Source organism: Idiotropiscis lumnitzeri, chromosome 4 (genome assembly GCF_059441095.1).
Source record: "Idiotropiscis lumnitzeri isolate Australia: NSW breed Sydney's pygmy pipehorse chromosome 4, RoL_Ilum_1.0, whole genome shotgun sequence".
Classification (NCBI taxonomy): Eukaryota; Metazoa; Chordata; class Actinopteri; order Syngnathiformes; family Syngnathidae; genus Idiotropiscis; species Idiotropiscis lumnitzeri.
Genome location: NC_142394.1, coordinates 30486437 through 30503124, shown reverse-complemented (window position 1 = coordinate 30503124; position 16688 = coordinate 30486437). Strand labels below are relative to the sequence as shown.

The 16688-nt window shown below is 44.5% G+C and overlaps 2 protein-coding genes across 3 annotated transcripts; one reads left to right on the top strand and one right to left on the bottom strand.

Annotated features, from left to right (window-relative positions):
* Positions 1-66: 66 nt before the first annotated feature.
* aco1 (aconitase 1, soluble) lies at positions 67-8550 on the bottom strand. 2 transcript variants are annotated; one of them, XM_088294274.1, is made up of 21 exons: positions 8446-8550; positions 7456-7589; positions 7129-7297; positions 6885-7022; positions 6739-6808; positions 6405-6588; positions 5399-5538; positions 5155-5326; positions 4979-5079; positions 4792-4908; positions 4447-4606; positions 4241-4376; positions 3709-3793; positions 3433-3589; positions 2853-2977; positions 2669-2773; positions 2432-2574; positions 1917-2064; positions 1682-1804; positions 598-783; positions 67-522 (listed from the first exon to the last, which is right to left on the bottom strand). In XM_088294274.1, the coding sequence occupies exons 2-21, from the start codon at positions 7562-7564 to the stop codon at positions 406-408; spliced, it is 2685 nt and encodes an 894-aa protein (XP_088150400.1). In that variant the 5' UTR covers positions 7565-7589; positions 8446-8550; the 3' UTR covers positions 67-405. The 2 variants fall into 2 exon arrangements, with proteins under 2 accessions (XP_088150400.1, XP_088150401.1); XM_088294275.1 differs by having other exon boundaries at positions 7496-7589; positions 8446-8465.
* A 2307-nt stretch (positions 8551-10857) lies between these two features.
* On the top strand, positions 10858-15337 carry arsj (arylsulfatase family, member J). Its single transcript, XM_088294639.1, has 3 exons — positions 10858-11549; positions 12112-13138; positions 13946-15337. Exons 1-3 carry the CDS (start codon positions 11293-11295, stop codon positions 14273-14275), a joined length of 1614 nt encoding a protein of 537 aa, XP_088150765.1. The 5' UTR covers positions 10858-11292; the 3' UTR covers positions 14276-15337.
* Positions 15338-16688: the final 1351 nt, after the last annotated feature.

The window sequence follows — 16688 nt, the reverse complement described above, 5'->3', positions numbered from 1 at the left end:
ACACAATATATATGCCACTGTAAAGTTATAACACATGTAATAGAATTAAAATTCTTACAAGTGCTGTGCAAGTATCCTCCATTTAATAGAAATCAAAACAGAATCAGCCTTGACATTCTGACATCACTTGTGTAGCTAAAAGATATCCGTTATTGCACAAATCTGTATCATCATATTATCAGTTGCTAAATATTCCAAAATCGTATCAGGAGTTACGCTGCGATGCTCCCATGGAAAAATATACAGCATGTCAAAATGCAAATGAGACAAAAAGAATAAAGGCAGCAAGAGCTACAAACAAGGCAAAATAAATCCACGCAGGACTACAAATGACACAACAGGAATGGTTTGTTGATTTTTACATTCGGACTCCAATTGTGAGGACAACTGAGGCTCGTGATCTCGTCACTGTTCCGACATCTTGCGTATCATGTAGTTCAGGATGCCGCCGTGGTGGAAATAAGCCAGTTCCATGTCCGTGTCGAAGCGCATGCGTACGCTGAACATTTTTCCTGTGTCGACCTGTCAGGAGAATAACAGCAGAAGGCGTCACGCGCTATATCGAAAGGCGTGCGTCACAAGACGGCGCGAGCGTACCGTCACGACAACGTTCATGCGGGTGCTGATGTTCTCGGGGATGGCGATGTGGAAGCGCTCCCTTCCGCTCAAGCCCAGACTCTCAGCGTTGTCTCCCGGTAAATACTCCAGCGGGATTATTCCCATCCCCACCAGATTGCTCCGATGGATCCGCTCGTAGCTCTCGGCCAGAACCGCCTTGATGCCCTTGATAAACGCACAGAAAAAACACTCAATGCCTCAAATGAGGCGTTTTCAATCCTGTTCCTTGAGAGTTTTTTGTTTTGCATCCTTCCCTGCTGCAACACGACCGATTCAAAGGATCAGGATCATTATCAAGCTTCTGCAGACCTTGCTGATTATCTGATCCTTGTTGCAAAACAGGCAGCGTTCGATTCATGCCACAATTACGTAAGCGTCATCTCAAATTCCGTGTACGAAAACATGTTCTGTGCGTACAAAAATGTGTCTCCCGCCCTCCACGCTTACGCAAAAAATCGGTTTTACGCTGACGGCTTCTCTCTCCTCTACGCGTACAAAATGCAGATTTACGCTTACGATGCAGGCGATGCCACAATTCTTAACCAATCAGGAGTTGGACACTAGGGCTGATTCGGATTGGCTGTTTATTGTCCAATCGGAATTCAGGTGGAAAAAACTGTTGCAAAACAACTCCCACGGTGATATCTAACGATGAAGACGCAAATGCACTGCATGCAACTCTGAAAGGTGATTTTTAATTATTTATTTTTTATAAAAAAGAAAAAAAAACTAATAAAACGAACAGAAAAACATTAAGAGAAGAACATAGAGCCAAAGGGACAATAACATCGAACCAAACAAAGATATTTAAAAAAAATAAATAAATAAATAAAAATCTGCTTGATTTATTACTAAACCAATAAGAAAGGCGTGTTAGAATGCAGAAGACCCTTCTCTCGACAGTTTGAGGCTTGCCGGACGTTGTACTTTTGTAACATGCAATTGAACAGGAAATACAGCCAATCACAAATAGCCCAAGTGTCGTACTCCTGATTGGTTAATAATTGTGAGCCCTGCCTTAAATGGACGCATCAGGTCTTAACGAGTCAACGAACATTCTTACCAGTAACAATGGACCTTTTGCTGCCCAGTCTCGCGAGCTGCCAGAGCCATACTCCTTCCCGGCAAGAATCAGCAGAGGGACTCCCGACTGGTGGTATCGCTCGGCAGCATCAAAAACATCCATCTTGACGCAATAAGGACGAGGAAATTACTTCACAACATCCAACCCAACGACATTGAATGATGAGAGTCCACGACGTTCGGATTGACAACCGTAAATTTGCTCGCGTACTTACCACTTCCCCAGTTGGCAAGTAAATGGTTTGTGGCGCCTGCTTGTTGAGGAATTTGTTCAGCAGGCGGATGTTGGCAAACGTCCCCCGGACCATCACGGCGTCGTTACCGCGACGGGAGCCGTAAGAATTGAAGTCACGTGGTGTTACGCTGTCATCACGTAGAACAGAGTCAAACTCAAATACACACTGGGCCCAAAAGTATAAAACATGAACAAAGGCGCAGGGACAGCATTTAATTAAAAAAAAAAAAAATAATAATAATGCTAATTTTTTTATTAAAAAAATGTTTCGTTTTTAAAATGACTATTATCATATAGAACGTAAATTGGAATCGTAGACATTTGGTTTAGCCTCGCGGGCCAAAAATAATTACGCTGTGGGCCAAATTTGGCCCGCGGGACAGAGTTTGACACCTATGACATAAAAAGAACAGGAAAGAGGAAAAAAAGAAAAGAAAAAGGAAGGCAAAATAATGTTTTGTGTTCTTGAGCAAACTTTCCATGGAGGTCACTCACCCTCGACTTGACAGGTAGCGAGCTGCGGGGCTGCTTCTGGTGATGTTGCCGGCAGGGGAAATGTGATCTGTTGTGACCGAGTCACCCAAATTCAGCAGCACGTAGGCGCCGTCTATGGACTGGGGAGGATTCAGCTGCATGGTCTGAAGAAAAGACGAGCCATGAGCAAGCCTCATCGCAGCGACATGTGTCCCCCCCCCCCCCCCCTCAAGAAAAAAATAAAAAAACGTGAATTACCAAACCATCAAAGAAGGGCGGCGACTTAATGTAAGTGGACATCTCATCCCAGGGATACATCTTATCCGACGAAGCCACCAGAGAATTCCAGCTTTCGTTGACTTTCTGCAAGCGTGAAGCGACATTTCCCTTCATGAGTCCGTCCGTCTTCGGAAACGTCGTCAATGGCAAAATGGGAACCGACCTCAATTTTCTCGTAGACTTCTCTGAACATTGATGGAATGACAAACTTTGTCTCTTCTCGCTGGATCTCCTCCCGTGTGGGCCAGATGTCCCTCAAGAAGACTTCTCGACCATCAGAATTAACGGCTGACCAAAAGCAGACAAAGGGTGCCATTTAAAAAATCTGTCGCACACACTTTAGACACTTAAAACACACTTTGTACACTAATATTTTTATATTATTCGAGTAATTGGCTAAAAATGTACTTTGAAACATTATTTTGGACCACTTTGAGTTGCCATCCTCATGTTCAACACAGTCACATCTGTGACTTTGAATAAGCGTGGCTTTAAAAAGGAGCGAAATGTCAAAGACAAATGAAGGACAAAAATGTTGTGTCCATTTTGTGGCCAAAATTTCAAATGTGCCCACCGCCACGAGTCATGTCTCAGTCTCTGTATATTTCTGACAAGAGAAAAAAACATTTATGGTTTCATTGCCATCAGCACAAAAAAATCATTTGAAATACAAATGACACGTCAAAGGAACGATAAGCCGCACAATCAAAGGCGATCGTGCCAAATTGTGTCAATTTACTCACCAATAGGTTCTGTCTCAAAGTCAATCTTTACGGTCCCGGCGATGGCGTAAGCGATGACAAGTGGCGGTGACGCAAGGTAGTTGGCTCTGGTGTTGGGATGAACGCGGCCTTCAAAGTTTCGATTTCCTGACAGGACACCCGCGGCGACCAAATCTCGCTGAAAAACGAAAACACACGAATGTGTTCACGTATTCCAAGTCGGAAGGAGCTCCTGCTGCAGAGCATGACATCCATCTTGTCGTCTCGGGATTGTGGGTGGACTGTACGTCATAATACCTGCGTGATTGCCTCCACCACGGGCTCCGGGAGGGGTCCACTGTTGCCTATACACGTCATGCAACCATAGCCGACCACTTCAAAGCTAAAAACAAACAAAAGAGAGGCAGTCATTGCAAATGACTCGATTTAAGATGATCACTCACGATTGTCAGAATGGGAATGCCCTTTATTGACATTCAGTAGCAATTGAACAAAGCTTGAGCGATAATGTTTGAAAAACAAAATGAGCCGAAAATGGCTGCTTCAAACCAAAATGGCAGACCTCACGGGTATCTTCAGGCCAAGGTTTTTGAGACATTTTGTGCGTCTACTCATGAGACACATGCAAGCCAATTTCACATTCGTAAATGAAACTGGCTCTCGGAGAAAAAAAATAAATAAGGCATTCCGCAGGACTCGTTCTCTGGGCCCCATATTTACTGAAGGTTTCTTCAATTGTTGCATCACAATAACATTCGACTCATTTTAAACACGCCCACCAAATTCGACATTGCACAACCTTTGTGTGTATGAATGTTTGGCAGCTCACCCTAACTGAGAGAGATAGTCCATAACACCGCTCTCCTTCAGGTAATAGGTCACCACTCCGCTGCCGGGTGAAAGGCTGGTCTTAATGTAAGGCTTCACACTTAAGCCATTTTCAATCGCCTTTTTAGCGAGGAGTCCTGGAAGAAAAAAAAAATAGGAATAATCTAGATCGGAGGGAAAGCCAAAAAGAAAACTGAAATGACGCACCAGCTCCAAGCATGACGGACGGGTTGCTTGTGTTGGTGCAGCTGGTGATGGCGGCAATCACGACGGAGCCGTGACTTAACGTGTAGTCTTTGCCATCAAACTGGAACGGGACCGTTGCACTCTGAGAATCCGGAGGCACGGCGAAGCCTTTGAAACCTTGCTGGATTGGGAACCGTTTATTTATTTGTGAACTTGAATGTTTTTATTGTTGTGAGATATGAAGTTTAAACAGCATCAGCTATCTTTCAATTTCTGTTACCTTTTGATATTAGCTATGCTGAAATTGTAGTATTCGACTATGACGAGTCAGTCTCACTTAAACAAATCATAAAACGGCAAAGTCACCTTTGCTCCCAGACAGCTTTCAAAGTCTTTCTTCATGTCTGAAAGAGGAATTTTGTCCTGAGGTCTTTTGGGGCCGCTGCAGCAAGGAACCACAGTACTGAGGTCCAACTCTACAACCTTCACGAGACACAAAAAAGTCAGTCGTTCATTTGACCTTTCATATGCTTTACACGCTGTCAGGACAGACCTGACTAAAATCGGGATCCTGCGAGACGTCGCTGTAGTCCCGGAACATGGACACGGCCTTCAAGTACTTTGTAATGTAGGCCAGTTTTTGCGCATCCCGTCCTGATTTGAGAGAAATCAAACAAACCGTGGGCATCGGCGGTTTGACTCAGCAGTGGCGACGTGTCGGTCGCTCACCGGTCTGCTTGAGGTATTGGATGCTGACATCATCCACCGGAAAGAAAGCGGCGGTGGCTCCGTATTCGGGACACATGTTGGAGATGGTGGCTCTGTCGGCGATGGACAGCTGAGCCACGCTGGGCCCGAAAAACTCCACAAACTTGCCCACGACGCCCACTTGCCGGAGGTGCTGAAAAACGCGGCAGATGTTCAACACGATTGTTGACAAAAAAAAGGTCGCCATGGAAACGGAGACGGTTACCTTGGTGACAGTGAGAACAATGTCCGTGGAGGTAATGAACTTGTCCGGGCTCCCGTACATCTTGTATCCGACCACCTCGGGTAAAACCATGCTGATCGGCTGGCCCAGCATCACTGCCTCTGCTTCAATGCCACCCACGCCTACAACAGGGGAAGAAAAATATGAAATTTAGATCAAGCGCAGATTGGTTTCCGTTCAGAACAACGATTCATGCTAGTAAAATGCTGATCTGGGGAAATTTCAACTTGCTTGTAAAATGTACAAACTAATGATAGACCGATGTGCTTTTTTCCAGGGCCGATAACCAATATTTGAAGCCGATATTCATTTATAGAAAAATAATGTCAAAATATTGATAAACAGCAACTCCAAAACTTTTTTTAAATTTAGTTTAATTGCCTTGAAACAACTTTTGTGATTTACAACATGTTGAAGCTTTTTTCGATCTTAGAAAATAGACAACTTAGTTTTGCAAGGAGCTCCCAGGCTCAGTTGCATGTTTTCTAGTTCAATGAAAACAAACATCTCGTGCCGTTTGCGACGCCCAAAAAGTTTTCTTTTAGTAGTGACTGACGTTTATAAAAATTTCGGCAAAGTCTGTTGCCTCCCGTCGTGCGTGTGACTCGAGGTGAAAAAGCAAACAGGCAGCTTTCTGCTGATTGGCTGCTAGAAGGAACCAATCAGACGGTGCTGTGGGTGGGCCAATCTGCTTCTGCAGGCGGGGCCACCAGCACAGCAGAGAGAGAGAGAGAAAAGTGTGCTGCAGCGAGTCAAAATAAACCAGCTTTTAATTTATCGGCCTTGAAAGTTAAAAAAAAAAAAAAAAAGGCAGATGCCGGTAATCGGCAAAATGCCCAATAATCGGCCCTGATCATCAGCCTGGCCGACAATCGGTCCATCTCTAATACAAACGCATAAAAACGGTCACCACGATACAGCCGAGGTTCATCGTCCCATTTAAATGAGGCACCTGGATGCAAAGAAGCTCAACGGAAAGAGAACTTACCCCAACCCAGAACACCGAGGCCGTTAATCATCGTGGTATGGGAATCCGTGCCCACCAGGCTGTCGGGGTAGAAGAACCCTTCGTGGTTAAACACCACCCGGGCCAAATACTCCAAGTTGACTTGGTGGACAATTCCTGAACCAGGTGGAATGATTCGCATGTTCCTGAAAGCTTGGGAGCCCCACTTTAAAAATAGATCAAATAAAATCAACACATTGTTTTGCCTCTCACTATACATCGCTGGCATACATTCTGATTTCGTTCAAATATATAAAGCATATTGTCAACGTGTGACTTAGGCGGTTGTTGTCCGACAGTGAACATTTGTGAGCACCTTAAGGAACTGGAATCTCTCTCTGTTGCGCTCAAACTCCAAGTTTTGATTTTTCTGGAGGCTATCAGATCTGAAGAGAGAAAATACTCTTAGATTATTGGAGTAGTTAAAAGCAAAAAATATAGATATTTTTTTTATTTTCATACTTTTTGTTAAAGTCCACTTGGACAGAATGATCAATGACCAAGTCAGCTGGGCAAACGGGATTGATTTTCTCAGGATCTCCGCCCAGCTTAATGACGGCATCGCGCATGGCGGCAAAATCCACCACGGCAGGTACGCCGCTGTCAATAACAATGAAACAAACAGATGGGACGCAAAAGGACCGCACCAGTCAGACACAGGTCCAAAGGTTTAAAAAAAATAATAATACAATTATGGCAGCCATACGTGAAGTCTTGCAGGATCACGCGTGCCGGCATGAATGGGATCTCCACCGTCTGCGTTCGGGTTTGCTTCCAGTTGAGGATATTTTCCACATCAGACTCCTTCACCAAAAAGCCGTCACAATTCCTGACAGCAGACTCCAAGAGAACCCGGATGGAGAATGGCAAGCATCCTAAAAAAAATAAAAATAAATAAAGAACAGAACACAACCGCTTTGAATTTTGATGCCGAGCGCCTTGTTTGAGAGCAAGTTGTAACAATTAGTCAGTCCGCTATATTGCAAATTGTGATTAACAAGATGAGATTTGACAGCACCAGATGATCTCTTACCATATCTGGGATCGTCAAGTTTGGAGAGATTATAAAACACCTGATTTGTATCCTGGGGATCCAGAGGCTCAACGATACGCTGGAATGGATTCTTCACAATTCGGGCCATCCTCTTCTCGTAAATTAGTGCAACTCTAAAATAAGATGAAAATACAAACCGTTACTTTCACTTTGTCTATAAGGCCGTTTAGGAACATGCATCATTTGCCTTCTCGCAACACCCTAGCTCCGCCCCCACTTGTTTTGAAAATGTTTTCAAATGTAGGGAGTAAAAGTTCAAAGTGTCCAATTAAAATAAAAAGCAATATTCAAATAAGGTTATCCAAAAAAAATCTACTAATGTACTGCAACCAAGTGTATGTAGTTTCTTCCCACCACTGAAACGAAAGAATATTTCAGCAAGTGTTTGCAAACCGGCCACGCCCGTTTTATGACGTACTACATGACGTCATATATATTCCGGAAACCATTTTGGTTAGCGTCCATTCATTATCCCAGCTGCTCATCCTTCCATCAATAATAATCAGTATAATAATTTAATACAATTATGGCGAGTTAAGATGTAAATAAAAATACAAAACGCTTTAATCTCTCAAGATCCCTTTTAACCACACAGGACTGAAAATCACGCCCCCCCCTCATAGTTGTATAATGTTGACCTGTATGTATGCTTAGTCAAAGTCTAAAGTCTGCAGCACGATCGTCGGTTAGCGTTAGCCACCTTGTCAAAGTCAAATTTTGGATTTTCACGGAATGACAACAACAACTTCGTAGCGCAACTTTGTGCATCATTAACTTGTCCAACTAGAGGTAGTGTTAAACTTATTTGGACTGCCAAAGTAAATTACATAATTCGTGGTGCTGGGGGCAGCCCCGCAATGGTTTAAGACTCGAACGGGTTCGTCTTGCGTGAAAAGAAAACATTGCATCAGTAAGAGAGATGGGTGTGTGGTAAATGACGACAGGAAGGTTGTGATGTGTTGCGTGTACCTCGTCACGAAAATCGGCGCTTGACGTCGCGGTTACCCAAACTGCATGCGGAAGCAAGCTGCAGCGGAAGTTGTACGGCAACTCCACTTGGACAAACTTTGGCCGCGTCCAAATTCACCGGCAGGGTCCAGGGCCCCTAATGAAATTATAATCTTGACAAAAATATATGACAATCGATAAGGAAAGTAAAATTACCCAAATAGAGTGATTTAAAATGCATTGGTGGCAAGTTGGCAACAGTAAATGTATTTGTTTAGGAAACTTTTTCAACGCCTCCCCCTCTCTATTTACGCCAAATGGTTCAGTCCACCCGCTCCAGCCTGCACAGACTGACAACTTTCCACGTCATCAGACTGTGAGTGGAGGCGCAGAAGGCATGTTGCCCTTCAAATCCACAAAGCGAAGAAGTTTATGCATCAAATTATTATTTTTTTGTATGCTTGACTGTTGTTCTATAGATAACATTGTTCAAATTACAATTAATCGTAAAAGGCAATTGAGTTTGTGGTCGTGTTGGTAGAGATTTTTTGTTTCTCCTCTACAGATTATAAATTACATTCCATTTTAATGGAGCAGGTAATATAGTATTTAATTTGGTATATCTATCTATCTATCTACACACACACACACGCACGCACACCCACACCCACACATATATATCTATATCTATCTGTCGAGAGCAGGGGTGTCAAACTCATTTTTGTGGACGGGCCACATCGTAGTTGTGGTTTTCCCTCAGAGGGCCGGTATGACTGTGAACCCATATAAATTGATTGGAAAGCCAGTTTTGAAATCAGAAGCTAGTAAGTAATTGTTCAACAATTTTTCAATTTATTTTAAAAGGGGAGGATTGATAACAAATAAATGGCAATATCTCATATCTCAATGTTGTTAAAAGTGGAGAAAATATGCTAGAAACAGGAAGTTGATGCAGATGAATTGCCCTTTGATGGTCACATAAAATGAGGTTGTGGGCCAGATCTGGCCCCCGGGCCTTGAGTTTGACACCTGTGATCTAGAGAGAGAGAGAGAGAGATAGATATTCATATACATACACATGCACACACACACACGCACACACACACATATTAGAACTATGCGTGTTTATTCAGTTAATATGTATTTAACATTTTATAAGCGGTATTTTATTGATTCTATATTTAAGTGTAGTGTGAACGTTTAGGCCCCTGAGGGAAGACTGCGTACCAGAGCTGTCAGTGTGTTCCATCTAGTGGTATGTTTACAGTCATGTGCAGTGCTGTGCAGTCAATAAGATTGCAGGACTGTGGGGGTGGGGGTTGTTTAGGGGGGGGGTGAACTGGCAGTGAAAAAGCCCTTTTAAGAGGAAGCTGATGTATGGTGAAAGAAAGTCAGTGTGCTGCACAGAAACACTTTTGGGATCAACTCAGCCGAAATATACAGCAAGTCGCTGCACCACAAGCTTGCAGGACAACTGTGGGCTTTTTATAAACGCCACCGTCTGGGCTCCATCGAAATGCTGAAAGGACAGGTTGCCATCATCAAAACCTCTTGATGTTTTTTAAATCATAATTTACAAACTGTTAACTGGTGTATTGTCAAATGAAGGAAGGTTGAAATGATGGAAAAGACTCGTAAACAGCAAACCTGGCCGGCATGGCAGAATCCCTCGACACACGGGCAACTCCGGTCAAGAAAATTGCAGAAAATTGCCAGGTTGATGTCGTCCTCTCTTTCTGTGCCATTTACCAAATAGAGAACAGAGATATGAGATGGGGGGGGGGGGGGTGCCTGATTTCATAGGCAGAATAAAAGGGGCGAGAAAGAAAAAAAAATAATCTTCCAAAAGTTGTACTAGTTGAAATAATACTTGAACTTAATCGTTACAATAAAATTACTGAAAAGATTTCAAAGAAACACAAATTAAAATAATATTACTGTAAAATCTGCCCAAATATTTACACTAATTGAAAAAGACTTACATAAATGTCCCAACCTAAAAGTGTTTTAAAATCCCACCAAAATTGCGCAGGTTAAAAGAAGACTTTGGTGAATCTCCAAAACGTTGCATTGGTCCAAAATAAACAAATCTTTGCAAATAAAGCGCAGGTGCAAAGAAAAGTGCAGTCGCAGTTGTTGTCTTGATGGTGTCATGTTTGGGGAGATACAAGAAAGTCTTTGTTGAACTGTGACCTGAGCGGAGATGATTGGGGGGGGGTGCAAAACATCTGGTCAACTTTCGTCTATTGATGATGCAAAATGTGCATTTACAGTGCGGGCTTGATTGTGAAGAGGAGGAGGAAAAAAAGTGCAAGGTGCCGCGCGTGGAATGTGTTTAGGTCCATGAAAGAAACAGGACACGACTTGTCGAACTGATGTAAGGAAGAAAAAAAAAAAAAGAAGACGAGGCGATGTTCCAGGTACTTTCACCAGATTACAGGATGGAAAGTTCGCAGGGAAGAAAAGGACTTTTTGACTTGTCGTGATTGATGCACAACTTGGACGTCGAAGCTGTCATCTTTGTTGCATGTGTTTTGGGTTTGTTGGCGAGAACGTCTGATATGTTGTCACTTTTACCATCAAGCTGCCCCCCCTTTTTTTTTTCTTCCTTAAAGTTCCACACGGACCCGCCCACGTTCTCGGGGGGCGCCTCGTCGTGATTTGCTCCGCGAGCGTGAACATGGACAGTTTTTTTTTCTCCCACGATGGAAGCCATCTGGCGTGGACCTGCTCCAGAATAATGCGCTTGCGAGTCCTTTGCGATTGGCGATTGCGCTAGAACGCCTGCAACGAGGCAGCAAATTGACGGCAGACGGCGCGCGAGTGAACGCGATGGCGACGCGTCGCTAGAGGATCGATCGGTGCGAAATGTTCATTTGGTGGCTTCCGCTCACTTTGCTCCTCGGCGTCATCGTGTCGCACACTTGGAGCTCCAACTTTGGCAAATCGCCGCCGCACATCATCTTCATCCTGGTGGACGATCAGGGCTTCCGGGACGTGGGCTACCACGGCGCCGAGATCAAGACGCCCACCCTGGACCGGTTGGCGGCGCAGGGAGTGAAGCTGGAGAACTACTACGTGCAGCCCATGTGCAGCCCGTCCAGGAGCCAACTCATGACCGGCAGGTACACGAACAACGTTGTTGATGACGGTGTCACGAAACGCAACAACTGCACAGCAACATTCAGAGCTGGTCCATAATGGATACCGGATCAAGAGATAACGACACAATGCTTTAAAAAGAACAAGAACTAACTATATAATTCTAGTAAAAAGCTATTTAGTTCTTTTTCTTTCTCAAGCGATACATACGGCTTTCAGATTTCATTTTAGATGCACCGTATCAACAGGCAAAGCATTTAAATGAAAAAAATAAATAAATAAAAATAACAAACCTGCTCTAAAAATGTATTTAAATTTTTGGTGAATGAAAAAAACAAAAAAAAACTAACTCTATCCAAACCTATTCTAACTCTGGTAAGACATGACAATACCATACATCCTCTCAATATTTCATATTGACCCTGTGATAATGCTTTCAGGGCTTTTGGATACTTTGATATTTTTCAAGCGATATCAATAGTATCACGATACAGTGACTGCAAGTTAATCATGAGATGGGAAGAAAATAAATAAAGTTGACATATGAACGCGACAAACTTGTTTTGCACTGGTTTTGTTTTGGAGGTACCAAATCCACACGGGCCTCCAGCACTCCATCATCCGAGCCACGCAGCCCAACTGCCTCCCGCTGGACAACGTGACGCTGCCGCAGAAGTTGAAGCAGGCCGGCTACTCCACGCACATGGTGGGCAAGTGGCACCTGGGCTTCTACAAACGCGGCTGCCTGCCCACCCGCCGCGGCTTCGACAGCTTCTTCGGCTCCCTCCTCGGAAGCGGCGACTACTACAGCCACTACAAGTGCGAAGGTCCCGGCGTGTGCGGCTACGACTTGTACGAGGGCGAAGAAGCCGCGTGGGAGCAAGACCGCGGCTTGTACTCCACGCTGATGTACACGCAAAAGGCCGTCGGGATCTTGGCCAATCACGACCCCGGCAAGCCCTTATTCCTCTACTTAGCCTACCAGGCGGTGCATTCGCCGCTCCAGGTTCCGGCTCGCTACCTGGAGCGCTACAAGGGGATCGTCAACCCTCACCGTCGCAAATACGCCGCCATGGTCTCCTGTCTGGACGAAGCCGTACGCAACCTGACCCTGGCCTTGAAACGCTACCATTACTACGACAACACGGTCATCGTGTACTCCTCGGACAACGGGGGCCAGCCACTGGTCGGCGGGAGCAACTGGCCCCTGCGGGGGAGCAAGGCCACGCTTTGGGAAGGGGGCATCCGGGCGGTGGGATTCGTCCACAGCCCCTTGCTGGCGAAGAAAGGCACCAAGTGCCGCTCGCTGGTGCACATCACCGACTGGTTCCCCACGCTGGTCAGCCTCGGCGAAGGGACTCTGGACGAGGACCTGAACCTGGACGGCTACGACGTGTGGGAAACCATCAGCGAAGGGCTGCCCTCGCCTCGCCGGGACATCCTGCACAACATCGACCCCATTTACGTGAAGGCCAAAAACGGGTCGTGGAAGGCCGGCTACGGCTTGTGGAACACGGCCGTGCAGGCGGCGCTGCGGGTCGGCCACTGGAAGCTGCTGACGGGGGTGCCCGGTTACAGCGACTGGGTACCCCCTCAGACCTTCAACACGCAGGTAGGCGGACTCGGGTCACGGGAATTAACTTGGGTCAGACCGGGGTTAGGATAGTTCGGCATTTGTCCTGATTATTCCTTTTTATAAGTCCATTTTTCAACAATTTTTTGTTTTATTCGTTTATTTTTATTGCGTGATAACGTAAACTACAATTCTCAAACCACTTTGACCTTCCCCAAAGCTCATCTATGATTTTAACGCATAAAGACGACAACAACGGACATTTTCACTCTAATTATTGTTTTATAAATGCGATATGAAGTTTCAGTTATTTGACTTTTCAATTCTATTTCATTCACAGAACTGTTATTTTTTTAGTTTGTTATTCTGTTCGCGTTCGCTAACAATAATTCAGACTCACGTCACTAATTTGACGACTGCCTGGCTAAAACTTATGAAAGACTCAACTTGGCTATTCCAGACCCAGAATACTCGACGACCCCTTCAAAAGTGTTTTAATTGCCTAGCGATGCCACAAGATGGTGCCAACGCACTCCATCGACATTTGACGAAGCATGCTGAGAAAAACTGAAAAGTATTGTTAGCTACATATATTTACGATGTGAGGCGCAGGTTCTATTTTGTCTCACCCTCCGCACGTTCAACTCTGTTGTATAGGTGACGTGGCTTTAAAAGGCGGAGTCTGGCCTGGTGAGTGATGTGGGTGTCAAGCAAATGAGAGCGTAGCATTGGCTAGCTGTCACCAGGCTAACTTACGCACGACTCGCTTAATTATTATTATTGTTTTTTTTGAAAACCGAAGTCAAAAAGCCGAGACTCACTCCCACTTCTGTTTTTTCCACCCAGCGTCTGGCCCTGCGTTGGCACAACGAACGCGTCCGCTGGGACCGCGGCAAGTCCCTGTGGCTGTTCAACATCGCCTCGGACCCGTACGAGCGGGTCGATTTGTCGCAGCGCTACCCGCACGTGGTCAAGAAGATGCTCATGCGCCTCGTGCATTACAACAAGACGGCGGTGCGAGTGCGCTACCCGGCCAAAGATCTGCGCTCCAACCCGCAGTACAACGACGGCGTGTGGGGGCCCTGGTACAAGGACGAAATCGGGGACAGATACAACCATCTTTTGACCAACCATCTGAGTAGCAGAGGGAGCTGGAACACAAAAATCCAAGAGTAGCAGGCCGGACGACTTTGTGGAACATGGAAAGTTTCTCAGGGATCACTCGGGACTTCCCGTTGCGGAATTTCAACATGAGAAACTCGTGGGCCCCGTCAGACCATTTCTACTTAGCATGCGACAAGAATAATGTTGCACGAGTAAGAGAAATTGTTTAATGTTACGAGGACAAAGTCGGGCTTTGAGCCAAAAAAAAAGTCATGCTGAGATTTTAGTCCAAATATTGCAAAAAGACAAAGTTGGAATGCACTGTGAAGTAGTTACTTAAATAAAGTAGTTATATTGTGAAAAAAATGCTAATGTTTCTTAAATAAAGTCATAATAGTACAAGAAAAAGTCATACATTTACAAGCAAAAAAAATGACAAGTCAGTGGGATCAATATTGACAAAAAAAGACGTATTCATGCCTAAATCAAGTCGCTATTACAAATACAAAGATCAATAAAGATAGTTCTCCGATAATGTCAGCGTAAATTGAAAAGAAAATCATTGGAATATTAAGAAAATTGTATGACGATTCAAGAAAAAGCTGGAGTACTTAAAAAAAAAAAAAGAATGTTCGAAAATTGCAGAAAAATTCTTAATCTTACAAAAAAGTCTTAATGCTCGAAGGTCAGAAAACATAATCCTGCAAAAAAATAAAAATCAGACAAGTACGGAAAAAAAGTGATGAGCTCGCAAGAATAAAGCTGCGATATTCGTAAAGTGGCCAGACTAAAGTCAGAATATTACGATAGAACGTGTTTACAAGCAAAGTTATATTACAAAAAGTTGGCCAGTCAGAATATTACAAAAAACGATAACATAACATGTCATGAAATTACCCCCAAAAAGAGAAGTTTGTTCAGAGATTAGAATAGTTTGAAATAAAATGTGTCACAAATATTTTCACTATGACACTCCATGGTAATGAAATTTCTTTGTACTACTGTAATTTGCAAACAAATCCATGACCTCATAGGCTTTAAAATGCCTTTTTTTATGAGTGTGTCTGAAAACAACATGTTTGTACTTGGCGACTTGAATGGCAATAAAATAAAGTGGCTTTTGTGTTCCCCGCATTATCGCTCAGGCTGCAAATGCTTCTCATTCCATCTTCCCTTCTCATCCATTTCCTTCTCAGCCCATCTGGAATGCGACAGGTGGGGCGCTTTGAAATGCGTCCAGATGGCCAGTTGCCTTAAAAGCCAAACGCTTTCAAATGCAAAGAGGAAAAGGAGATTGATGGCCAAGTGGCCTGCTGCTGCTGCTGCTTCTTCTTCTTCTTCTCAGTGGACTCAACAGCTGAGAGCGCTCGGCTTACAGCGTGAGGAATCCGGCTCGGCCCTCCCATATCCTGCCTGACCTGCGCACTCGCATGTTATGTTCACACCAAATCCGTTTGAGCGTTCCGCTTGGCTTAATTCGAGTTTTGTTTCACCGCGGAGGCGTTAACAACGCGGCTGCACGTTCGCGCTCACAGGGAAGGGCTTCGCTCTGTGATGACGTCAACAAGTGGGCGGGACTTCTCCTCTTGCCGTCGACGGCATTTCCGGTAGCAAACCAAGAAAAACAAAAAGCTTTCGACATCGCATTCAGAAAAATATTTTAAACAACATTGTCGTCTCGGTAAAGTTCAACAACTGTAAAAGGAAATAAAAACTCCTCGCTCATGTCTTCAACCCTGGTCACGCTTTTCGTTCCTGTTGTTCCTGTCGCGGTAGCTGGCCTTGTTATAAAGATCATTTTCTCTTCCATTCTTCTTCTTCTCTTTTCAAACAACCCGCCAAGCATGCATGACGCTAAGTGTGACGTAATACGCCCCGGATCTGATTCGCTGCCTCGAGTTGCTCATTTCTTCAGCCAAAGAAATGCGAAACGTTTTGTGATGTTTTTAGAGGAAATAGAGATGTCCACATACATTTTGGGGCCGGTTGTTCTCGTTATTTTTGAAGTTATTTGCGAGGAATTTACAATGATTTTGAATGGACAAATTGTGATGACCCTCCCGTTACGCCCACTAAGACACGAAGGGAGAAAAGAGGGCGTGGCCATTTGCCTTATTTTTAATTTCATATCGTTATTTAGTCACTGATTTCTTCAGAGCAAATTGATGAAAGACTACATCAAGTCCAGCATGGACCGTTTTTCCCCAAACACGAAACCTTAGATGTCAGAATCAGAATGTCCTTTATTGTCATTGTCAAACGAGATTGGATGCACTTCTCAAGGCCGATGACACCGCCTTCAGTTCAGGTGACAGAGCTCTGTACAGTGTGCTGATGGTTCGAGTCCCACCTTGCCAGCAACAAACCACAGGAGGTGTGGCAGGTCTGAGCCACCTGAAACAACAGCAGAACGACGCCAGGATGTTTTTTGTGGATTACAGCTCGGCATTCAATACCATCATCCCGGAAATCCTCGTCTTCGGCC